The sequence below is a fragment of the Podarcis cretensis genome, assembly GCF_951804945.1.
Source record: "Podarcis cretensis genome assembly, chromosome: 15".
In the NCBI taxonomy this organism is placed as follows: domain Eukaryota; kingdom Metazoa; phylum Chordata; class Lepidosauria; order Squamata; family Lacertidae; genus Podarcis; species Podarcis cretensis.
Genome location: NC_137185.1, coordinates 13,079,855 through 13,105,328, shown reverse-complemented (window position 1 = coordinate 13,105,328; position 25,474 = coordinate 13,079,855). Strand labels below are relative to the sequence as shown.

The window sequence follows — 25,474 nt, the reverse complement described above, 5'->3', positions numbered from 1 at the left end:
TTTCTAGTTCTTACTGTATTTACGCAAATCTAATGTGCCATCAAATCTACTGCGCACCCTAATTTTCAAAAAATATTGAAACCAAAAAACTATTTCCTGGTGGCATCAAATTTAATGCGCACCCTAATTTTTGCGATGTAGTTTGGCCAAAAAACGTGTGCATTACATTTGAGTAAATACAGTAATTTGCCCTCCCTGCAACCTGCAGTTCACATCTGCGCATAAAAGCAAGTCAGAACTTGCCATGATGTCATAAGGATGATTTAACACAGGATAATAATGGAAACAAATCCTTAGGCTCAGTGATGAACAGAACATTAGACGGTCCCCTACTATGACCATTTTGAGGAAAGCGTCACGGATCTCTTTCTAGCCTCATGACCTAACATTCACCTGGGCAGAAAGGAAGTATGAGAAGGATCACAAAATACTTTTTACCTCCTTTAATTTGGAACACTTCTTAAGGATACACCTTCAAATACAGTTAACAAATGGTTACATTTCTGAATTTGGTAGACAGGAGAATTTACATCCACAGTTTCACAGGACACCAGAGGCTTGGTTCATTGGAATGTAGTATTCCAGACACTCATTTGGAATTTAAAGGCTTAACTAATTTTTTTCTTAAGGGACTATATTTATAGATGACTTGCCTGCCTCCTACCCTTATTCTTATCCAAACCATGCTTTAAGAGGTTGTATAGCAATGGCACAGGAGTCAAGTAAAGAAGATGTTAACAGGTTAGACATGCTGCAAGAACTTATTTTGCACATTTTAAGATTGTACAAGTATACAGAACAGAGCTAAAACTTGCAGGCTTTTTATCTTAAATTCTGCACACAGCCCCTTTCTCAAGAGTTACTGTATTATATTCCCTGTTTGTAGTAGCTAAGGCTCAGTGCGTAACCCTGAAAGCCAATGGTACAAATTAAGCAATCCTTTACAGCAAGAGAGCCAGGACCTAAGGTCAGATGGGCACAACTTTCCCTTTTAAAAAAAGAAGGGGGGGAGCTTAATTATAGAAGAAATTATGTCCACAATTAAATCATTTACTTTCACTGAGGATTTCCCGGCATTGAACAAAATTATTTTCCCTTTTCTAAATTATTTGGACGGCTTCTTTAATTCATCCTGTGTGTATCTTGGGTTATAGGTTTGAGAATTTCTGCATTACACTGTCAATCATCTGTTAATTTAGTTACAACTATGAAAGTTTTAAAATCTAGTACTGCTGATCTATTCCCCTGTCCTCAGGAGCTGAAAACATACTTCCCCTGTTGTCTCTGAAGCCATACTAGGCATCTGGATGGAAAAACTCAGTTAATCAAGCACCTGACCTCACAAAGTACTGCTCTTCAATGCATAAGCTGTAACGAGTTCAGTAATGGTCTTATTGTGCTACTCTACATGCTATATCGTTCTCTTCCTATTTAACCAGTTTCTAACCACTTTAAGACAAATAGTTAAATAAAACTGACTAGTTGGTGCTTTTCCAAAGATGGCTCACCAGAGAAGGTGGACAGGAGAGTCACTAAATCCATCCTGACTCATACTGAAAAAGATTTAGCATTGTTGAAATGGCAGGAGCAAAACAGGGAGAGTTAGCCTCAGGCATGCTTGAAGAAATAGGAAAACCTCCCCTACAGCCTCTAGGACAGAATTAACAATCCAAAGAAACTTGTCAATGCAGACTAGGTTCTTCTCTCCCAATCCTACTGGTTGCAAATGTTCCTCACAGCAGTAGGCGTCCCAACCTTGCCATTTCTTTACTGCTGCAGTATTCCACCCCTCCCATAAACACACACGCATACACACAAACAGACTGGATTCCACCAAGTGTTTTCTGATTCTGTAGCAATTATGTGGGTGGAACCACACTGAGCAAGAGACTTCCCACAGGAGATAGCTTCCAGCACAGCAGAAACCTGCAGAACAGCCAAAGTGACTGATTACTTCTGGCCTCAAGTGGTTAAGTCTGGAATGGGACCCTTGGCAAGGAACTCTGGTAATTCCTCCTCTTACACTGATAAAATATGAAGCAGAATTTCAGATCACTAGTTGTTTGGGAAATAATCAGGTAATGGTGAACATGATTATATTAAGGACCATGCTAGGCTCATTCCAGCAAATCAGCTTCATGGAGCAATGGCTGGTCTTTCAGTAGCAGGAACAGAAAGGGAAAGGGGAGATGGGCTGCTCTTTGCACCCAAAGCACCTCCCTGTTGAAGGTGATCTGTTCTGCTACAGGAAAAAGCTAGGAATGCAAGGGAGCTGCAGCTCATGGATACAGCACACCTTGCCCATTTCACACAACCCTTCTTCTAAGATGCACTTTCTAGGAAGTAATACGCTCTTACTGGAAATGCAGGGAATCATGGTTGAGAGAAATCAAAAATACTTTTGATACGTTTGAACCTGCAAATAAGGTTTCTTTCATGGTGGCTCTGCCTCAAAGCCTGTTTCTTCCAAACTCTGCAGTACATTCCACCCCTGCCTTCATGCTCAAATGGTTAGATGCAGAGGGCAAATGAGTTGCATGGAGGTCCCACTGATTACAACGGGGCCAGACCATGATCAGCTTCCAACCCAAAGTCTACAGCAAGGGGAGGCTGCATCTCAAGTGGCATATCCAAGAATGATTCCATTGAAGCTTAACCACCATTTCAGAATCTGTTTTAAAAGAGCGGCATATTTTACAGCTTCTAAATCTGTGAGTCTGAAAAGCACCTGCTCCACTTTTTGTTGGCGGTGCCTTGAAATCCACATGTTTGTTTTATTAAAGAGTCATAAAAAACCTAATTCCATCTTCTGTCCTTTGTACTCAGATTAAATACCCCCCCCAAAAAAAAAACACACACACACATACACACACACACACTCACTTCGAGGGGAGGAATGGTGGGCTATAGCTCCCTCCCATAAATGAAAAGATCCTAAATTTCAGCTCGACTAGGGCAGAATATCTTTGCCTGCCACCTCTGAAATAAAGGCAACACAAAAAGTGTTGTTTTCAAACTGCTCCTGCAGCTGTTCCAGGGTGCATTTGCCACCCATTCTCTTGCCTCAACAATCTGCAGGGCGAAGCTTTTTATTTCTAGTGGTCGCTTTCCCCCGAAGGCCAAGTCCTCTCTTTCGACAACTTCAGAGCCTTCTCATCTACACTGCCCCCCCATCCCCCAGACATCCTGTCCCATCACACTTTTCAACAGCAATTGGTCTCCTGCACAACATACGAGATACAATGTGTGCACCGAGCTCAAAAACCCCAAATCCAGTGTCCTGCAGATAAATTCATATTTTAATATAAAATATTCATACAGCATGCTAGACCAGCATCTGCCTAGCCTGCTCTCTCACTCAATACCCCTGGTAGCCCTTCAGTCTTCATTGGGGTGGAGTTCAACAGCTTTGCTCCAAAATATGGTTTGGGAAGAAGGGGAGATTTGATTTGCAGAACTACCTTCACCACAATATTTTGTTTTTAATGGGAAGAGGTGAGAGAAAGAAGAGAGCCGAATTCCAGAGTAGGGGTGGAGGTGAGAGAGGGAGGATAGGGTGGTTATTTTGACAAGTCCGGTCCCCCACTAAAGCCCCCCCGCAAAAAAAGCATCTTGCTCATCTCTCCATCTGACGCTTTTCTGCCCCCAACACAAAGCCATCTCTCCCTTCCAGAAACACAGCCTGGATCATTGTTCCCCTGTGTCATCTTCTGCTTCTTTCAGTTAAGAGTTAAATAATAATTATTAAATGTTTTGCTATAAAGATGAGGGTTTTTCTTTTTTAAAAAAAACCAGAAACAAACACAAAACAAAACAAAAAATTTGCAGCCTTAGAGCCCTGCTATGGAGGGTGTCATGTTTCAGGCAGTTGATTAATGTCTGTCAGTTTTGTGTCGTTGAGGATCACACGGATTCTCTCCAGGGAATCTGCCTGCCGGATCCGTTCCAATTGGACCTAGGGAGGGAAATAATTTGGTTCATTATATCCGGGTTCCCAGACCTTAGATCATAAAAATACTGTAAACTGCTATGAAAAACCCATCAGCCCTTATGGATTGTTTTCTGTTGTGCTGCTAAAGCTGATCAATAGGTGGGAAACATTTTTAATGAATGACAGCACATTTTAATCAGAGGGGAAGAAATTAAAAAGGCTATTTGGGTACTGGGGTGTTACTGTAGCGAGGTGATAAAGATGGACTTTCTTTAGAGTATGGTTTAACTAACATAAATCAGTGTAAATTATTCCACAATTGCTATTATTGTTGTTATTATTATATACTCTGTCAGATGCACTAAGTGGCTATAATAATAATCAAGGCAACTAGCTGTCAATTTACTACTATTACTAGGCATTAGAGCCCACCCAGTCCAGCTTGGGTAGGGCTTTCCAGAGTCTGGAAAATCTCTTCTGAATCTCCCCTTGGTTTATTCAGTGCCTCACCAATTGTGCCAACAACCCTACCTGAAGGGTCTGCGAAAGCTTCACAAAATCTCTCTGCACTTGCTCACTAACATCCAGTTCCGTCTGCAGCCGCTGAGCTTTGTTCTTCTCCTCAAACATCAGCTGCTCCAGGTTTGCCTGAAACAAGTTTTTATTTGCATGAAAGGGCTTATCATTGCACTGTAAGATGGCCCTGATGGTCAGGGGGCACTGGAGTGGCAAATAATGGGGCCCCCTTTTTTTTACATGAACACACCCTATTTTCATTAATAGTTACCTTTGCAGCCAACTCCTTCTTCAGTTGCTCCTCAAGGCTGTTTCTCCTTTCCTGCAAGCTTTCCAGCTGTTGGTTTTTCTCCTTCAAGGCGGATTCCAACTGTGAAATCAAGAATAAGTTGCATAAGGTTCAACACTGCCCTTGTCTGGCATTCACCTGCATGAACTGACTGCAAGTTAACTAAATCTTACAATTCCCTGGCCTTTAATAAAACGAGAATGGAAAAGCCTACAGTCAACAAACACTCTCCTTTATTGAACAGCCCCAGAAAACTTAGGCCAACTGCAGCTCCTGGGCAAGTGACACCCACCTGCTCTACAGGGGCTGCTGCTACAAGGTGGACAGAGAGAGGCTGTTTTTCACCAGAGCATGTCAAACATCCCCTAAAGCATCCAGGTGGAACCCTTACCTGCTCCTTCCCTGCTTTTATTCTCTCCAGTTCTGTTTTCAGACTGGAAGCAGCAGCTGTAAGAGAAGAGAGAGACTTTCAGCTCATTAACCAACCTTGTGTTCAGCTCATGCTGGCCAGGTAGGGACTAAAGTCACCAACACCTCTTTCTCACCGATGGAATTCCATAAAAGACTGTTCATCATATTTTAATGTGTATGTTCCTGTCTGAGCCTCTAGCTGCTGATTTTTTCCTCTCAACTTATCTTGGCATGGAATATTAGGGCCCTGCCCTCCCTTTGCAAAGGGAAGGAGGCTGAGCCGTGGCAGGTGGCTCCCTCATACCTGTGCTCCGTTCTCAGGAACCTACTAACTCTCAGGCATAAATATGAAGCACCTTGTCCTGTGACACAAAGCTTGTGCCATCTATCTAAAATCAGTAGAGATAAGAAGTTTCTATGGGGGAAGGAAAAGCTTGTTTATGTACTTATTTTTATTTCCTAATATTTATACCCTGCTTGATTGCAAAAAAAAAAACAAAACCCCAAAACCAACTCCTCAAAGCTGTTTACAAAAAGATAAAATCATTTTTTAAAAAAAATCACAACCACTGTTGTGTTTGGCTATGATTAAAGTCTCACACAGACCCTACAGCCAGGAATACCTTTGTATGGCAGGCTGAGGACTGGGAAAAGGTTCTAGAAAGGGGAGCAGGGAATTCCATAAGCAAGATGGCCAGAGGAGGAGTGCACTTGAGTGTGGAAGAGCCTAGGGAAAGAGGAAGTGTCTGATTGAGGCAGAGGAAATAAGAAGGGGATAATGAGGCAAAGTGCTGTGGACAGGCTGCATACTACGTCTGCTGCCACTAGACGATTGAACTGGCAACCCTAAGGAGGCAAGGAGGGTCAAGAAGTAGCGGCTAGAGGCAGGATGAGGAAACAAGTACCGAATTTCCCATATCAATTTCAACTAGCCAGTTATTTGGTTGCAAGATCCCATTTCAAACATTGGACTTATTTCAAGTGGTTTCATTAAAGCACATTGGGCTATGACCCTGAAAAAGTTTCTTGGGATGCTCCTCTCAATATGGGAGACGAGAAGTGGAAAACTACCTTTCAAGATATTGCAGAGCAATTTGAACACCTAAGAAGTGTGGTTTAGATGCAATGAATGGCACTGATCCTTCTGTGCAACTAGAGGAGCAGTTTCCTTCCAGCTCAGGGTACCTTTCTGCTCTGGTGCTCAGTGCTGCCCTCTCCCTCCAGGCCCAGAACTTGCCCTTCTCTAACCTATTTCCTCTTTGCAATTCTCTATTTCCAGCTGCAGAGTCTCCTCTATGTTCTCTTTCAAACACTGCTCAGCTTGAATCTGCTCTTTCAGGAACAAAATCTCCGCCTTCAGCTTTTCCTCCAGGTGGTCTGCCGCTGTCCGCACACTAATGATGTCTTCCCGATATTTGAGGACCAGGTCGCGGAGTTCCTGAAAGGAAGGTTGACACAGTTCTAGAACAAAGCACTCTCTCTTTCCCATGCCCAGACACAGCCCTAGCTTAACAAAATATTTACCACCCTGCCCCCTGTAGAAACCGGTTTTAAAATTAGCAGAAGAGGGAAGTAAACACTAAAGAGAGAAACCAACATTAGATTCCCCTCCCAAAAAAGCTGTGTGTCCAAATGCTAGATAATCTCTTTCTGAAAGTCAGCTGGGGGATGGTGGCAGGGCGAGGAAGAAATGTTGTGGAAGTAGAGATCCACACTGAGGAGCATCTGACAGCAAGGTCTCATGGCCTAAAGGCACCAGAGCAGAGCCCTCAAGCAGAGAATGATGTCTCAGCAAAGAGGCACCTGTGTGAGATTCCTAGAGTACAACTGGAAAATACATACTAGTGAGGAGGGAGCAAGGATCAAGCATGATATTCAGTAAAGAGATGTCACATTTTCTAGGAAATCATCTTATTTCTTTTCACCCTGTAGAGTCAGGGGAGGGAACTGATGGGGGAAGGTGGTATGGCCAATTAATCAGGTATGGCCAATTAGACTTGGGCTCACCTGTAGGGGATGAAACTTGGGACATGTTGTATCTGACAGAGAGAAAGAGATGGATCATTGGCACCTTTCAGCAACCCAGGAAGGAGGAAGTGAAAAGGTGAGAATCGAGAGACAGAGATGTCCAACCCATTCCTGGTCAGTGTTAGAAACTGAGATATGAAAGCTAGGAGCTAAATGGCACCTTAAACACAGGTTATGGGCACAGCGATGGAATGTCTAGGCACACTTTTTATAACAAGAATACAAAGCTGAAAATGAATGAACTGCAGCTAAAATATTATGTTCATTTTTCACATGGTCTAGTCCTTCCCTTGCCCACCCCCCTAATATTCTCAAGAGGGTCTTTTACCCAGTCTTAAGAGAGTAGCTGGAAGTGGGGAAGCAGAAAAAGGTCCTCCTTTCCTTCCACTCTGCAGTTTTAATCTGAAATCTTGGGCACAGTACTGCACCCAGAGCTCAGAAACTGCTCGTGCTAATGAAACCCCCTATCGCAAAATGCACCTAAAACTATGGGAGTTTCGAACACTGCTCCTGGTAGACAGAACCATCAAGGGAGGAATTCCAGCCTGAATGCATGGAAGATTTTGGAAATGTGACAGGCAGGTTGCTATGCAATGGGAAAGGTTAGGCCATTGTCCCAGGTACACTGGACTTTTAAAGGAACAGGCATTTATTTCATTGTCACACTTGTGTGCACAGCAAGCTCACTTGTGTATGTGCCCAGAAGTTAAGATCAACAGGTACTAACCTAACCTCTCATTGGGGCAGAAGTGAGAATCCTTGTGTTTGTGTGGACACAGAGGCACCTGAAACTAACTTGTACATCTTTACTCAACTATCTCCCTGAGCTTTTCATGTTGAGAATAACTTCCAGTCAATCACCACAAACGTATTCTCCTACCTCTCCAGATTCTGGCAGGATAAAGTCTTCAGCCTGCTGCAAAGAGACATGCAGGCAATGTTTTCCTTGAAGGCTTTCATTGTCTTTCTGGAGTCTCAACAACTCCTCCGAGACATGTTCCCTCGACTGCGTCAGGACAGCCTCCGGTGGAAAAAACACACAAAAATATTTCAAAGTCACGGTTTCAAAATCAATGAAGTTGCATCTCCAACATTTTCTAAGCTCACGGAAGGTAAAACACTACTTCTCTTTGTGTCAACACCTACCCAAGACTGGAAATAGGAAGTGATTTTAGATTATTTAGGAATCGGTGGGAATTAAACTGCTGCAGAAAAACACCTTATAGCTAACCAACCAAATATCAATTGCATCATGGTTTCTCATTCCAACAAGCAGCATATTGCCAGAAGCAGTAAAGGATAGGTGTGTCTTTTTTTGTCCGCAAGGTTGCCCTTGCTCCATTGCAAGGTCAGAGTTCTCAATTACCTCAAAGAGCTTTAATAGCCTTAGAAAAGTTTAACACTGAAAGTAAAATCGATTGCAGCAGACACAATTGAACAATAATTCATACCGACATGATTCCGAAGGTAAACAGACAAAAAGGAATCTTGTTACATGAAGTGAAAAGAAAAATTCAAAACACGCAGTACTAGGATGACAAGAACTGTTCTACTGCTCAGAACTGAGTGTGCAAATAAGTATGCATTTGCTGTTTACAAACTTTGCATTCAGCCTTCATCAGTAAAACAATTTCATGGTGGGTAACATTATGAAGAAAAATCTACACTGCCAGTCAAGAAAAGGTATTACAAAATCTAAAATCAGTATCTGCACTTACATATGAAAAAGAAGGAAGTTAAAGGCAAAAACCAGTTTATGATAGGCATATTTTGTGCCTGTCTCCTGAATGGAAGACTGACCTACTGGTCAAGACATGGGCAAACATTTCTAGCCTAGTGTCCATTCCTATCACTGTGAAGTTTATGGGACAGAGCCAGCAACAAACGACACTAGGAAGACACTTTGGGCTCATAGATACCTGAATCCCACCTGTGTAATCCCTAATCCACTTTTCCCACTGTTCTAGTGTGCAGATAGAGTGGGTTCAAAAGCCATGGAAGCAATACAGGCCATTGCTGGATAAGAATAAGCTACCCCAGAAGAAGATGGAAGACATAAAACCTCTGCCATCAACCGTCCCCAAGAGACTTTAGGTTGAGCATTTACCACCTTCTGACAAGACAGCCTTTCTGGCCTTTACACTGCAGGCAGAATTCATCATTATTTTATTATTTATTTATTGCATTTGTACCTCACCTTTTTTTCTCCAAGCAGCTCAAGGTAATGCACATGATTCTCTCCCCACCCCACACCCCATTGCATTTAATCCCCAAAACAACCCTGTAGGGTAGGTTAGTCTGAGGCTGTGACTCATGTGGGGACTGAACCCTTGTCTCCCAGCACTCTAACCACCACACCATGCTAGAAGCTCTGCTGGATTCCTCTGCATCTCTCAGGACATGGTCAACTGAGATATCCCTACTCCTCTTATTGCTGCAGTGTCCTCAGTGCCCCCTTCCCCTGCCTTCCTTAATATTCCTTAGAAAGTGGCCATCTTGATGGGTTCCCCACCACCATGTGCATATTTGGGCTCCTCCAACAGCTGGATAAGCAGAAAGAGCAAGGAAACAGATGCACACCTAGCTTTGCTGTCAGGAGTCAGCCAGGTACAATCTCCTTATTTCTCTCTCTCTATATATACATATATGTAGGTGAGGATGGACAGCACTCAAGCTTGTTAACTGCCTGGCATCAACCATTCTTTGCCTTGGAAGGGCAGGCAAGTGGATAATTGCAAGGCTGTCATTTGGAGTAAAAAGCCATACAGTGACATTATTTATTTATTCAAAACCCCAAGATTATTTTTAAAAAGTCTGCATTTCTTTTACCATTTGGTCCTGGACATCTCTCCTGGCTTGAGAAAATGCCTGTTGCAGTTCGCTAAGCAGGGCCTCAGACTCCTGAACTCTAACAATAAGGGAGGAGATCTGTTAAAGGGAGGAAGGAAAGAAGACCTTATCAACCAACACAAATATAACACAAAAAGGAAGCACTATACAAAGTTTTCAGTAGATGGTGTGTTGCCCCTTGCAATGTTTCAGTCTGTATGTTCAAACTAAATTCAGTATTGTTGAAAGGGCCACAGACAGATTGGTGGAGATGTCAATTAGTGCAGGAGTTTCTGGTACATGGTCTCTTATATAGCATGCAACTGAAGTCACCCAAGTAGCTTTCTCAACAGCAGTTGATAAAATTTAGGAGGCCATGATTACATACATTCCATTTGTCTTCTATTTTCTATGTGGAAGCTCTTCAAGCTTCTGATCACATGTCATCCAAACATAGATGCATTTGATTCTTTAATTTCTATACTGCTTAAAATATTTTTAAAAATCTCTCTGATCAGCGTACAGATAACTGAAACAACAACAGACAACTTAAAACAGAATATTATAAAAATGCACAGTGATGTATAAAAATGTGATTCAAAGTTACTGGTACATGTAATACAAGTTACTACAAAGTTACTCATATATGTAAAGCAATATATTTTCATCTTCCTTCTGACACACTCTCCCTCTCAGCCTCTGGATTCTCACCCAGAGGCAAAACCAACTCTCAGCTCACCTGCAAAAGTCTCACAATGAGAAGAGTTCCTGGAAACAGCAAACATCCTAGCCTCTCACTCTAGACTTGCTTTTTATGGGCAGGCCCAAGGTGGTTGGTACTTCCTCAGGCTGCGCACATATATTTTTCCGGCTATGATCTGGCTACGTAACTTGCACACATCTAAACTTCTCCTTAGGCTATAAAAGCAGCAAAGGAGTCTTGTGGCCTCTTGAAGATTAAAGGTGGTATTCAACTACGTAAACCCCTTTGAAATTAATGGACCTAATTTAAGTCATGTTCATTAATCTCAATGGGTTTATTCTGTGTAAAACTTAGCTGAATACCACCCCTACCAATTTATTATGGCATAAGGTTTCATGGACTACAGTCCATTTCATCAGAAGCATGCAATGTTATCCAGAGTTATATACATGGTGATGGTGATTTTATCGTTTCTGCCGGAACACAACAACATAGAGTAGTCTGGAAATCCTTTGCTTGTTTTACTCTAATGGTCCCCAGAAGCCTGCCTGTGATACTCTGTAATTAGGGAGTTTCCTTTTCCCCTTAACTATGATATTGTTTTATCATGCATTCTTCCTTTTCTTTTGTCTATATTTTTAAAATATATATATCAAACTAAAATTCCATGGTTGGTTGATTGTTTTATATCACTGCCATTAAGGGAAGCTGTTTACATAGGGAAATCACACTTATGGGGTTAATCTAGGGCTGGAATAGAAGCATCAGCTTTTCTTGGTTGATTTATTCTCCCAAATCTCACACTGGGTAGGTATTAAGATGGCTCTAAATGCTTGACCTTTGAGAGTATAGGGTTAGATGAGAAGAGGCCACTTCTTTCCTCTTCCCTCCTCATACCTTTTTTGCTTTTGTGCTGTGTCTTTTTAGACAGCAAACCTATCAGCAAGGACTGTTTTGTCTTAATTAATTGTATGTACACTGCTCTGAGCTTACATGGCAATTAATAGCAACTGAAAATAAATGAAAGCTCTTCAATACCAGTAATTGTTTTTTAAAAACAGTAGTAGTTGCCAATCGTCTCTCTCTCTCTCTCCCCCGCCCCCCCCACACATTCAAAACAGTTCTGCTAAAAGCTTGAACTGTTCTTCCAGGGAACTCTGGGGTTTTACAATGAAAAAGGTTCAGGCCTAGGATACCCTTCTGCAGACTGCTGCTCTTCCTTTAGGATTTTGCTTCTCTCCAGGTTTTCTGTACCTGATTTCCTGAATCTTCAGTGCTTTGTTTCATGTACTCCTCCAGCTCCTGTTTCTCTCGCATGGTTTTTTCGAGTTGGTCATTGGCCTGCCTCAACATCACCTGAAGCTTCTTCACCTATGTGGTTAGGACAAGAGCACACCATAAATTACCTTTCTTCTAAAAGAGGGTGAGGTGAGGACAACTGTCCAACAATAGTATCATAGAATTGTAGAGTTGTAAGGAGCCACGAGGGCCATCTAGTCCAACCCCTGCCATGCAGGAATCTTTTGCCCAACGTGGGGCTCAAACCCACAACCCTCCGAGTAAGAGTCTCATGCTCTACCAACTGAGCTATCCCAGTTCACTGACCTCATGTTCTCTAGGTGCTCTGAACTTACAACTGCCTTGGCCGATGAGAGTTGTAGTTCGAAACATCTGGAGGGGTCAAGACTGCCATAGATTAAAAAAACACAGCATGAATTAATGTTTGCACTCTTGATGATAGAGTGGCTGTGACCAAAGGCCTCCTTGTATAGGATGCAACCTTTTCCAACACTGCAGCAACTGATTCATTGCAAAGAATTCTTTTCCTAACTGTAATCAAAATTCTTTTCTTAACTGTAATCAAAATGTTGTACAACTTGCCTTTTCTTCTCTGCAAAAAAAATCAAAAGCTTTCTGTAAAGACTGCAAAAATCAAGTATGCCAAGTTTTCTAGATGTAGGTGTAGCTATGCACAAAAAAGCTGAAGTGTAAAATATTTTAAATGTGAAGAAGAGTTTGAACTTTTGGACACGAGAGACTCTGAAAAATCTGGTAGCAGTTACCGTATTTTTCGCTCTATAAGACGCACCAGACCATAAGACGCACCTAGTTTTTGGAGAAGGAAAACAAGAAAAAAATATTCTGAATCCCAGAAGCCAGAACAGCAAGAGGGCTCGCTGCGCAGCGAAAGCAGCAATCCCTCTTGCTGTTCTGGCTCCTGGGATAGTTGTGCAGCCTGCATTCGCTCCATAAGACGCACACACATTTCCCCTTACTTTTTAGGAGGGAAAAAGTGAGTCTTATAGAGCAAAAAATACAGTAATCTATCTGTCAGAGGGGCTTGTCTACATGATCAATGAACCAAGGGCAGCCTTCTCCAACCTGGTGCCCTCCAGATGGGTTGGGCTGATGGCAGTTGCAGTCCAAAACATCTGGAGGGAACCAGGTTGGCAAAAAGGCTGCCCTGGGTTAACAACCCCCAAACTCTTTTCAACCTCCAATTTTAACTCAAGGGGTGAATCAGAGGATGAAGTGAGTTGAAAGAGAGGAAAGGAGCCCCTGCACAAACTCAGGGGCTCTTGACTCACCTCTCATGCAAACAATAGCGGAGTTGTTATCACTGATGTGCAGAGGGAGGTGGAGTGCAGAGTTCCCTGCAGCCACAAGTGACCTGCGAATTAATTATACGAGAAAGTGAGTGCTGCATTGTGACTGGGTGTACTGTAGACCTCCTTGATCACGTGGAGAAGGGATCCCTGCATTGAAGGGGGTTGAACTAGTTGATCCTATGGGTCCCTTACAACTCTACGATTGTCAATCCAGGAAACCATCCCCGAGTCAACAAACTCTAAAATTCAACCTCAGCCAACCCTAATCTTGCAAACAAGGTCTCTACATCAGAGATTGGGAACCTACAGCTATTATAGAATTCCAAATGGACTCCAGTTCCCAACAGACCCAGCCAATAGGGCCAGTGCTTCTTCTAAAGCCCAATAATACCAGAGGGTTGGTTGCAGGCTCCCCACTTCTAGAAATGTGAATCTCAGAAGAATATTGACTGAAAGCACAGGTTGAGTCATGCTTCATTTGTGAATTGCCTAAACCATCCAAACTTTATGTTTTGCACAAACAGCAAAGAGGTTTTTATTACAACTGCTTTGACACTGGTAACACTTGCAATAGGAAGGAAGATTCCCTTTCCTCCACCACCCTGGTGTGTGTTGCAACTGCCAAAATAGTAAAACTGATGGCGCTTATGCACAGAAGGGAAGGGGCAAGACAACTCTATGTAAGACATTTCAATAATAAAGTAATACAGTACAGAAGTTCTTGTTCTGCAACACATTTTTAGCAGGGGCAGTCTTTGAACTACACAAGGCCCAAAGGCCACAACACTCGCTCCACCCACCAGATCACACCTGCCTGAGCCCAGATGCAGCCAAAGGCCTTCTTTACCGTCCTCTCTCTGCTAGAAGTAGCAACAGAGGATTCAGAAGCCTGATGCACTTCAGCTGCTCATTCTCATTTGCCTGTTCTTGACTTGTGCATGGGAATCAGCAGCTGAGATGCAGAACAGGAAGAGCTCCACAGCTTTGCGGCTACCACAGAAGAGAAGGTGGTTAGACCTTATCAGATGGGCAATATGCAGGGAGCAGAGGTCCCAGGTGTTGGGGACTCAGCTGGGTCTAGACTGAGCCTTTGAGAAACCAGCTGCCTCCCGTTTTAATTTAGTGCAGCGTCCCCAGACCTGGTGCCCTCCAGATGTTTTCAACTACAACACCCATCAGCCCCAGCCACCACAGCCATGCTGACTAGGGCCCCTACTGAACCTCTGGAGTTCAGCAGGTTGGTTTAGTGGATGGGCGGGTTCAGACTCAGATAAAGATGCATGTATTGATTCCCGCCTTTCAGATAAGAAACCACAACTCAAGAAACACTCATGATCCAAGAGATATACTAGTCACATCTTGAACTGAGACTCAAAGATCGCTGTTTGTGAGATATTTCAAATGTCCAGTGATAATGGCAATCTTATCAGATCTTTCAGGGAGGAAGGATTCTAAGTTTTTAACCTGAAGGTTGAATAAGGAAATAGATCAACACAGGTGGGGTTTCTCCCTTAAAATGTCAATTAATTATAGAAGAGAAATGCTGACCATGTGCTCTGCTGACTTGGCTAGGGAGTTGTTAATGTATATATTTTTACTGTTTTGAGGGGGGTGGGAACCAGATACAACAAAGGAAGAAAATTCTTACAAAAAGAATACCAAGCTTGCAAGTAAGCTCACAAGTAAAAAAACACACCACATAACCCATTGAGCTTCCTGTCCTTTCCCAAGCAATACGTGTACACTAAAATGTCAGAGTGAAGGCACATAAGAAAGTACCCATTTAAAACCAGGGTAAACTAAGAAAATGCTGTGTGTAAGAGACAAAATAAAAGGAAAAAAAACTATGAACAACAGGTAAGTAGAAAGAGCCTAACAAGAACTTGAGCAAGAGTGAAACATTCAGCCACAAAGCAATGAAGTTAAGCATTTCAGATCTTTGTATAATGTAACTGAGGAAGTGGATTATTGATTTCACTATTAACATAGCTGATAAAGGAATACTGCTAGGGAGATGTTAGATATGTCAGATTTAACAAAGTTGAAGCAGATGCAGAAGACGATGTAGAAGATAAAGAGTGAGAAAGGATAGCTTCCTAATTTCATACAGCCCATGGCCTAATTTTACAGAGGTGGGGAGCCAGGAGGAGGAAGATGACGACAGGAGAGGAAGAAATGCTGGACAGACGGAGCCATGTGGAAGGAGAGAAGATCACTTGGCAAGCAATCAGTTCAGATTGCTGGCAAAAGTGATCTGTCCTTCCCCGAGGAGCCCACTGGAGGGGAAGGCGGGGGAAGGACGATGGCAGAAAGAGAGTAAGAGTCTGACCCCTTTCCACTTTTGTTTCTGCCCAACACCACCCCAGGGTGCAGCCCCTAACACATTACTACAGCAAAGGGATGTGGACGTGGTCCTCAAAAGAAAGTGGTTTCCTATCCTGAAAGCAAATTATACTTTACAAGCAAAGAAGCAATTCTGGGAACCACAGAAACCCATCCCGCAAGTGTCAACATTTCTTCCCCTTTATACTGAAGTATAGTAACAGTTCTATGTGAAAATTTTACTTCTGTCTGACACTCCAGGAATCATTTTATTTTCTCATTTCGAAGGTTGAAGGCTGGCCAGCTTCACTTCTATCAAAGTCCATACAGCCGAGAGCTATGCTGCCCTGTAAGTACTCAGTGAACTGGTAGCAACTTCTAAGCACCAAGACCCTTTTGCATGGAAGAGAGCAACCTTGGACCCACCTGATCCCTGGTTTCTGCCTCCTGGATCTGAATTGCTTGCAACTGTTTCTCATAGTTGGAACACATATCACAACGCCGGCCCAGCTTGTTCCCAGCGTTTTGCACCTGGAGAACATAAAAGTCATCATTTGCCATGGAAGCTGCAGAAACTCTGCAAAAAGAATGCCAAAGTATCACAGAATACTGCATTGTGATGGTGGCTGCAGCAACTGCTGGTGGAGGTTTAAGGATTCTGGGCAGGGCAGAGCAGTTTTTTGTACTTGGTGGATGCACCATCCTGCACAGCAGCAATCTTCAGGAGGGAGGAAGATGGTGGAAACAAAACTTACCTCTTTCTGAAGGAGATTCCACTCGGTTTCACTAACTAATCTGTAACCGCTAGGAGATACGTAAGCATTCTCAACACTCTGTGTGATGCTGGAGAGCAGGGATGCTGTCTCCTCCTGCTCTGGTGTCATCGCTGTGATTGCTTTCTCCTGGTCTTTGGTTAACATAAACCCACTGGGCATTTGCAGAGAGCCAAGGGAGGCCGTGTCAAAGTTCTCTGACATAGAGTCCGCCCCAACTAAGGGTCCAAAGTCAGACTCATCAAGATTCCCAGCCGATTTGGCTTTGTTGTTATAGCCCAGAGTTTTGGCCTGCAAGGATCCTGATGTTCCCAAGCTGTCCGTTGACTGTGCCCTCCGCAGCCCCTCTTTGAACATGTCGTTGTCTGACTTGAGAGATTCTCCCGAAGACAGCAGGGCATCTGTGTCAAGTGAGTGGACTGAACCGTGAGTACTGTTTATGTGCACCTATAATTTAAAGAGAGATAAAAAACACTTAGGCAATGCTTACAGCTGAGAAGAGAAGAAGCTGCCTTATACCAAGACCCAATCTACTCTGACTGGCACCTTTCCTCAAATTTCTGTGAGGAAAGGTTGCAATGTTTGGGACTTTTTCATTCAGAGGAAAGGCAAGTAAGATAGACGTTTATAAAGTTTTGCAGAGCATGGAGAGAGCAGATAGAGAAAAGCTTTCTTCCCTCTCTCGTAACACTAGAAATCATGGACATGAAGCTGAATCTTGGAAGACTCAGGACAGACAAAAGGAAGCCCAACTTCATGCAGCACACAGTGAAACTATGGAATCTGCTCCCATGAGAGGCAGGGATGGCCACCAATCTGGATGGTTTTAAAAGACGACAGGACAAACTCATGGAGGATATTAATGTCTACTAGTCATGGTGGCTCTGCTCTCCACAGCTGGAGGCAGTAATGCTTTTGAGTACCAGTTCACTGGCCTGATCCAGAAGGCTTTCCTTGTATTTTTTAGCAGCTCTGAAAAGTTTCAGCCAGAGATCTTTCCTTGTAAATTTCACCAAGTTTAGCATTTGACTTGGGAGAGCTGCTAGCCAGATTCTTCTAGGAAAGCTACAAGCAGAGCACAAAAGCAATCACCAACTCCTGTTGGTTTCATGCAGTACTTTACATTTACAAATACTAACCTTCTGTTTAAATGTTATGGCCAGTTGCCACAAATAAACAGATGAAGCAGAACAGGTCTGTCTAATACTTTCTAAAGGTTGACAAGTTAGTGTCCACTATCACACTTTGCATTAGAAAACTTCACGTATGCATTTCTGTTGTTTGACCTACATCTATAGTGAATCAGGCAACCCCTATAACATCCCAATATTATATATGGGAGAGGAAAAATAAATCTCTTTGATCAATGTCTTCCGCACCCCACACTCTCACCCCCAACTAGACTCATGACTCCAGCAGAGGTGAGTAGAGTCCCAAATTCCCTGAAGCACATAGCAACAGAAACCTGAAAGAACTAGTTAGTAGAACATGAGACTCTTAATCTCAGGGCCGTGGGTTTGAGCCCCAGGTTGGGAAAAAAAGATTCCTGCATTGCAGGGGGTTGGACTAGATGTCCCTCGGGGTCCCTTCCAATTCTATCTTTTAATGGCTTTGTTATTCCATGTGACTAATATTTCCTATAATTCCTTCACAGCATTAAGAAGGTTGCTAATTCAGGACTGTTGCCTGGGGATTAAAGTAGAATTCAAGCATTTTTTTTTAACCAAACAGGAAGCAGCGTTGTACAAAGTCAGACTTTTGGTCTATGTACAATCAGGGTTGACAACATGGCTGGCAGTGGTTTTCCAGGGTTTCAGGAAGGGATCTTTCCCAGGACCACCTGGGGAATGAATATGTGACTTTCTCCTGCATGCAATGCATGCCCTCTACCACTGAGCCCAAAGCCCCTCTCATGTAAACAAGCTCACAGGACTTAATCTGAAAGGAACATCCTTTTTAAGCATGCCTGTAGCAGTACGTCTCCTTTATGTAATGAATGCAGGTGTGTGTGTGCGTGTGTGTTGCTTATAACCATCTGCACAACTCCAGCTTCCTATTTTACTACAGTATAGCCTTTGCAGGAAGCAATATGGCACGATGTGCTGGTCAAAGCAACATAAAAATGTCTTAAGGGCTTAGGCGTCAAACCTCAAGTACACAATTCTCTTGTGTGGCTTACCAGGACTTCACTAAGACACAGAGAAGGCAATTAGTGCTGGTGGGAGCCAATTATTATGGAACCTCATTTAAAGAACCCATGTAAATCCTATTAACATGCCCTATGAAAAACTGGCTTACAGCCACCTTAAGTTAAAGGATTAAAACAAAGAATTTTCCCCGTAGACACAAGAATTATGTTCTGCTGCTTCACAACGCAACTGAAAGAAGAATAGGCAAGATAGCAAAGGAAAGACTGTCACTCCTGAATATACCCCAGTAAAACTTTCCGTTTTAATATGGAGAAATACTGACTTTGCTCTACTGAGGGTGGCTGAACTTAAAACCAACTCAGTTTTAAAAGGGATAAGGAAGACAAAAACTAGCACAGCAAGTACGCCCAGGCGATCAACTTAGAACAATGGTTACATTCAAGCCAAAGCCAGTTGTTTACCAGATTGCTTATTAAAACACATAAATAATGGGGTCTAACTGTGCAACTTGCAAATTCAAAGCCAATTCCTATCACTAGAATGGATTTCAGATTCACCACCACAAGAATTATGCTGAGTGACCTGGCAGAGACCAGGGTTCAAATCCCCACTCAGCCACAAAGCACAGCGGGTGAGAACCACATATGCCACCCTGCATGGACATACCTTAAACTTCCCAGTTTAGGACTAAGAGAGTCTGTGTACTGGTCCAGTAAACGCTTCCGCTGCGCAACCAGCAACAGTTCTCTTTGCAGAGCATTGATTAAGTCCAGTGCAGAGATTCTTGTTGCAGTATAAGCTTCAGAGTCTCAGCAGCAAAGAAATAACGACACAGGGAAGCCTGTCTTTCCAAAGACAGGTTTATTGCAGAAAGATAACAGAAACACCTCCGGAGCTTTCAGACATTTTTGCTTCACGCCCCCACAGGCAGAGAAAACAAACACTCTTTATATATTGAGCAACTTAACAACTTAACGAGCTTGACTACTTAAAGTCACATGACATTGCTAACTTGCCAGCGTCTTAGGTTTCACACCCTAACAAGGACAAGGGCAGCTTTCACCACCCCAGTGCCTAGCAGGTGTATTAGACTACAATTTCCATCAGCCCAAGCTGGAACAGCCAAAACATCTAAAGGGCACCAGTTTGGCAAAGGCTGCTTTAGGAAATCAGCTCCTCTGCCTTCACATGTAGTAACTTGAGGCTTCACACCATATTTAACTATCTTTACAATTCAGGTTTTGTGTGCAATCCAAATCTTTAATGTGCATATTAGAAGGTTAGACTGGACCCCTGACAGTTAAGTCCAGTCATGGACGACTCTGGGGTTGCAGCGCTCATCTCGCTTTACTGGCTGAGGGACCCGGCGTACAGCTTCTGGGTCATGTGGCCAGCATGACTAAGCCGCTTCTGGTGAACCATAGCAGCGCACGGAAATGCCGTTTACCTTCCCGTCGGAGCGGTACCTATTTATCTACTTGCACTTTGAGGTGCTTTCGAACTGCTAGGTTGGCAGGAGCAGGGACTGAGCAAAGGGAGCTCACCCCGTCATGCGGATTCGAACCACAGACCTTCTGATCGGCAAGTCCTAGGCTCTGTGGTTTAACCCACAGCGCCACCCGCATCCCTACTAATGTGCATATTACCAGAGTTTTAAGATGAGGATTTAATTTTTGTGACATTAAGGCTTTAGAAAATTGCTGGATAACTGATGCCTTATGCTTCATTCCGAAAAAGAGGGGGAAGGTCCCAAAGGTTGAGAGAAATATTTCAAAAGGAAAAACAAAAACAAAACAGTGTAAGAATTCACTGGGAAAGAGCTGAAACATCTGCATTCCATTGTAGGCTGAGTAGTATGTTCAGTATATAGTTATCAACTGTCAATTGTTAAACTATTTTTAAAAGGACAGGCCCAAGAATGTAAGATAAGCCCTGCCACATCAGGCCAATGGAAGCCCTTCTAGGCTAGTATCCTGTTGTCACAGTGGCCAACCAGATGCCTCAAAGGGAAACCAGCAAGCAACACCCGTGCACAAGAGCCCTCTCCCATCCTGTGGTTTCCAACAAGCGGTATCTCTTGCCAAAATCTTATGCAAAGCCAAGGAAAATTACATTCTGCTCATTTAGGTCTTGTCTTACTCCAGTACCATTTGTTTCACATTTACTAGACTATAGCCATACATTTAAAAGGCAGATCATACACCAAGAATACCATTCATCATGCTAAAACTTCAAGTTTGGCAACACATGATAAGCAAGACTCCAGCTACAAAGGCTGGGGCTGCTGAGGAGGCAGGAGACCATTTTGGCTGAGTCCTGGAAGACCTGCTCCCTGCCTTGCAGGCCTTTCTCACCTGGCCTGGGAGGGCGGTCCCTGACTGACTCCAGCTACAAAAGCTGAGGCTGCTGAGCAGACTCTTGGACTAGGGTGATGTCGGGTTTGGGGGGTTGTTGGGAGGAGTTGTTGCTATTGGTTTTTTGTAACTTTATTTTAGTACGTATTGTGATTTATGTGAAAATTGTTCAGTTTGGTTGTGTGTTTTTTAATGTTTTATTTATTGCTTATGACTACTTTTTTTCTGTTGTGGTTATGTGGTTTTTTTCATGCTTCAAGCCAGCTTGAGCATGGTGTGAAAGGCAGCATACAAATAAAATTATGTGTGTATGTAAGTAGCAGTGAATGAGAAAACTCATGTGTCAAGACAGGATCACATGGAAAATATCCCTAGATGTTACTGCAACAAGGTGAAGGACTTGCCTGCCACAGGGGGTACTGGGTTTAGGGTTACCCTCATGCGACATGGTTCTTTGTTCCTTCGAAGAGTGAAGTGCATCCTGTCCTCCACGCCATGTCACACTCCTTACAGGTTATTTTATTTATTTTATGTTGGCATTTATACCCCACCTTTCCACCAAGGAGCTCAAGGTGGTGTATATAGTTCTCCTCCTCCACATTTTATTCTCACAATAACCCTGTGAGGTAGGTTAGGCTGAGAGTAAGTGTCTGGCCCAGTGAGCTTCATGGCCAAAGGGGGGATTTGAACCCTGGAATCCATGATAGGGGTCGCAGTTTGCTCTCAACACATTGTAGTATTGGTCTGAATAAGCCAAGATGGCTACCAAGGAGTCTCCATTGATTTTTGCCAACAGTAGCGTTTGCTAAAATTAAATACAATCAATAACATTTTGGGAAACACATGCCAAACAAATCAGCTTTACCTCTTCACCAAGGAACTGTGGAAGGGATTCATCATGAGTGATGGAGCTTACTTTTGATTCATCATCGGGGCCTTTCTGCTTGTCTTCCTTCCTTTTATGAAGTTTCCGCAGCTCTTCATCTTCCTAAAAACAATGAAGTGTTTTGATGTGCTTTCAGCGTCACCTATACCATTATGAATTTCAACGTGGCAGATGACGCCTGAGCGCCTTGCTAAGCAGGGAAGGAATGAGAGGGACAGGATGTCCCAAAGGAAAATATTGCAAACGAAAGAGAAATGGAGCATTAGGCATCAGAATGACTCAAGTTCTGGATTGAACGACTGAATGATTGCGAGCTCTAAGGTCCAACTGAACACAATCACAAAATGGTGGACAAATAATAGAATCACAGAGTTGGAAGGTACCCAAAGGGTCATCTAGTCTACTCCCCCTGCAAGGTTGGGGGAAGGGGAGCTTGTAACAACAACAACCCTCTAGTCATCTAGATCAGGGAAGGGGAACCTTTGGCTCTCCAGATGTTGCTGCACTACATCATCCCTGACCACTAGCAATGCTGGCCAGGGCTGATGGGAGTCAGAGTTTAGTAACATCTGGAGGGCCACAGGTTCCTCATCCCTGATCTAGACGTTCAGCTATTGCATCAGCTTAGAAGTCAGCTGCCGTCAATTAGTATCAGTCACACATGTTAGCAGGCCTCCATAGATCTCAGTCCAGACCACAAGTGTGTTAACAAACAGGGATGGGGCAAGAACTTGAAGCAGGGGTGCTCAACTATGCAAGTGCATCTACTGGAATTGTTGCAAGTTAAATTCAACGCAGGCATGGCCAACTGCAAGCAGCACCCGCCCCCTTTGATTCTGCTCACATTCCACAGCCCAAGTGCAGCCTTTCAAGTCATCAAGCATAAACAAATGGAGCAGCTGGTTTGCATGACAGATGATCTGAAGGGCTGCCTGGAGGGGAAGCAAAAGGTCTCTACCATAGGGAAGCTTTGGGACATGTGGGTTTAATGCAGCAGGGAAGAACAGGTTTGCTTTCTGCTCACATTCATTTTGAGTATTCATAATAGTCCTCTGGTATTTGCAAATCCTAGGTCATTTATGAGCCGAGCATGAGGATCTCCATAGACCCCTCGTCACACGCACATGGCAAGAACTGAAAGTGCACGCCAAGCGCAAAACTCAAGCAAGTGAACCCAGCTGCAGAGCCATTTGCATCAAGTCGCATGCATCTCACAAATATTCGTCACATGTCATTTAGGAATTGAACATGTAAAAATGTTTACCCTTTTTATGGATGGGACTGTACTCGGCTTCAGTGTTACCTAAGAATAATAAGCAATCTCCTTCACAGAGAAATCAAATACACGCAGAACAGGTCTTTTTATAAAACACATTGAGGTTGTTTTGGTTTTTTGACAATCAAGCAGTGTATAAATTTTATGAAACAAACAAACAAACAAACAAACACAAGCTGTCTCAAACACAGCAGATACAAGAAAAACAAAGAAGCCCACCTATCTCGGGTGCACATACATACGCACAACACATTAAACCACTGTAAATGTGTACACACATGCCAATGCACACTAACCTCCTTGAAACAATTTCTGCGTTAATAACGTATGTCAAAAAAATTCGAAACCCAGAAACAAATGTTCCCCGCATCCTTGCACTCCAGCCTCCTTGTCACCAAACGCCCACAATTATTATACTCTGAAAAAGGCAACAATATTTGATTGCAACACACACACCAACCTGATCTTTCTTCTTCAGTTCTTCCACTTGCCGAAGCTGCTCAGAGGTCAGCACCATTTCCATCCACTGCATGTCCCTCATCAGCAAACGCTGCGACTCTAAGAACTGGTCGTTGGCCTTTTGCCAGGTGTGCTTCAGCTGGTTGTGCTGCTGCCGTTCCTGCTCTAATAGATGGCAGACTATGCAGAAACAGACAAGGATAATGAATTGGGGTTTTCATGGTCACCATTCACTTCTCTCACCCAAGTAACTCTGGTTACATTTGTTTGCTATTCCACACATTAGGGCTTTTTACTTAAATCTAAGAAAATGCTCACATTTTCTTGCACAGAAACAAAGCATGCACTCTCGCAAGAGTCACCATTTATATGATCTAGGCTAGGTTCTACCCTGGTTGACTGCAAATAAGCAATGAACATGCTTGGAGGGGCCCAACTCCTGCCTCCCCATTGCCTCTTGGCATCAATGGTCCATTCCAGTCCAGCATCCTGTTTTCACAGTGGCCAACCAGATGCCTGTGGAAAATCCACAAGTGAAACCCAAACACAATAGCACACTCCTCTTCCTGTGGTTTCCATCAACTGGTACTCAAAAGAATTGCTCCTTCCAACTGTGGAGCCAGAGCCCAGGCATCATGGATAGTAGTCATTGATAGCTGTATCCACCATGAATTTGTTTTAAAGCCGTCCTAGTGGGTAGCCATCACTGCCTCCCTTGGTAGACAGTTCCATAGTTTAACTATGTGCAAAATAACTGCAGAATTGGAGTCTGGGACAAGCCCTGCCTGCAAATCCCCACCCTTTTTTACTGCCCTGTGATTAAGACTCCCCAGCACCACACTCTGTACGATACCACTGTGCGGAAAGTAAGTGGAACATTCTGGAAGCCAATGTGGGCATGCAGCTCAGCCCATGCACTTAGCTGCCTGCTCCTCATCTAAAGCACGGGTCTACTGTTCCCACCTCCTATGTTGTTACCAAAGGAGAGAATTCACACCTTCGTGAAGTTCTTTCCGCAGCTTCTCTGCATCTTCCTGCAGAACTGATTTCTGAGTGTTCAGAACAGCCACATACATTTCTAGATCGGTCCTGCAGGATTTCTCAGCTTCCAAATAATGATTCAGTTCCTTAACCTGGAAAAGGTATATAATCAATCAGAGGAAGATTATGGTGAAATGCATGCAGCTGGCTTCAGTTGCTGTACTAAAAAGACTGAAGTTTATAGCCACTTGGTGAATTCAAGCACATTTCTAGGAATAACAAACTCCACTGAGAGTCCTTTACTCCAGTTCTATAGTTGCCATCAAGTTTTTGTGGTGGCACACACAACCATTGTAAATTCAAAGCTCCTATTATTTGCCATTAAATGCTCAACGGCATTTAAAGATACTATCATTAGTCATTTTGAATAGAAAGCTAGTAAGTCACTAGAACTTAATAGCATCAAAGTCAATCAAATCTATCTGAAAATGCTAGAAACTAACAAATCTGCAAGCAGTGTATATACTTGCCAAGATGAAAAACTAGATTCAAAGAACAGTAAATAGATCTTGGAACGTTTTCTTTGCTGTTCAGAACACAGAGGACACCAACTCAAAGGCCACATACATACAAGATTTCTGTATCCCAAAATGAACATACTGGTAGTCCTCTAGTCCAGTGTTTCCCAACCCTGGGCCTCCAGCTGTTTTTGGACTACAATTCCCATCATCCCTTGCCACTGGTCTTGCTAGTCAGGGATGATGGGAGTTGTAGTTCAAAAGCAGCTGGAGGCCCAAGGTTGGGAAACACTGCGTCTAGTCCACACAACCATCTCTGCCCTGTTCAATTTGACATCTCTACAATACCTTCCCCACCACTATCTGTGGAAAGATAGAGCCTGAAGCTTTAGACTTAGATAATACATGTTGCTTGCTTATCTTTCAAGATCTGCCTGCT

General features: G+C 43.2%; 1 protein-coding gene across 3 annotated transcripts in view; it reads right to left on the bottom strand.

The window, feature by feature from the left end:
• Nucleotides 1-428: 428 nt before the first annotated feature.
• Nucleotides 429-25,474, bottom strand: part of RABEP1 (rabaptin, RAB GTPase binding effector protein 1) — a 53,493-nt gene continuing 28,447 nt past the window's right edge. For 2 of the 3 annotated variants that reach the window (XM_079955519.1, XM_079955521.1), the window contains 14 exons: nt 24,534-24,669; nt 23,538-23,716; nt 23,066-23,104; nt 21,781-21,903; nt 16,394-16,858; nt 16,065-16,169; nt 11,962-12,078; nt 10,005-10,103; nt 8,056-8,196; nt 6,396-6,585; nt 5,128-5,183; nt 4,719-4,817; nt 4,463-4,579; nt 429-3,955 (listed from right to left, as the gene is read on the bottom strand). In XM_079955519.1, coding sequence (XP_079811645.1) covers nt 3,854-3,955; nt 4,463-4,579; nt 4,719-4,817; nt 5,128-5,183; nt 6,396-6,585; nt 8,056-8,196; nt 10,005-10,103; nt 11,962-12,078; nt 16,065-16,169; nt 16,394-16,858; nt 21,781-21,903; nt 23,066-23,104; nt 23,538-23,716; nt 24,534-24,669 — 1,968 coding nt within the window. In that variant the 3' untranslated portion in view covers nt 429-3,853. The remainder of the gene's footprint in view (nt 3,956-4,462; nt 4,580-4,718; nt 4,818-5,127; nt 5,184-6,395; nt 6,586-8,055; nt 8,197-10,004; nt 10,104-11,961; nt 12,079-16,064; nt 16,170-16,393; nt 16,859-21,780; nt 21,904-23,065; nt 23,105-23,537; nt 23,717-24,533; nt 24,670-25,474) is intronic. The other variant, XM_079955520.1, reaches the window with a different exon arrangement.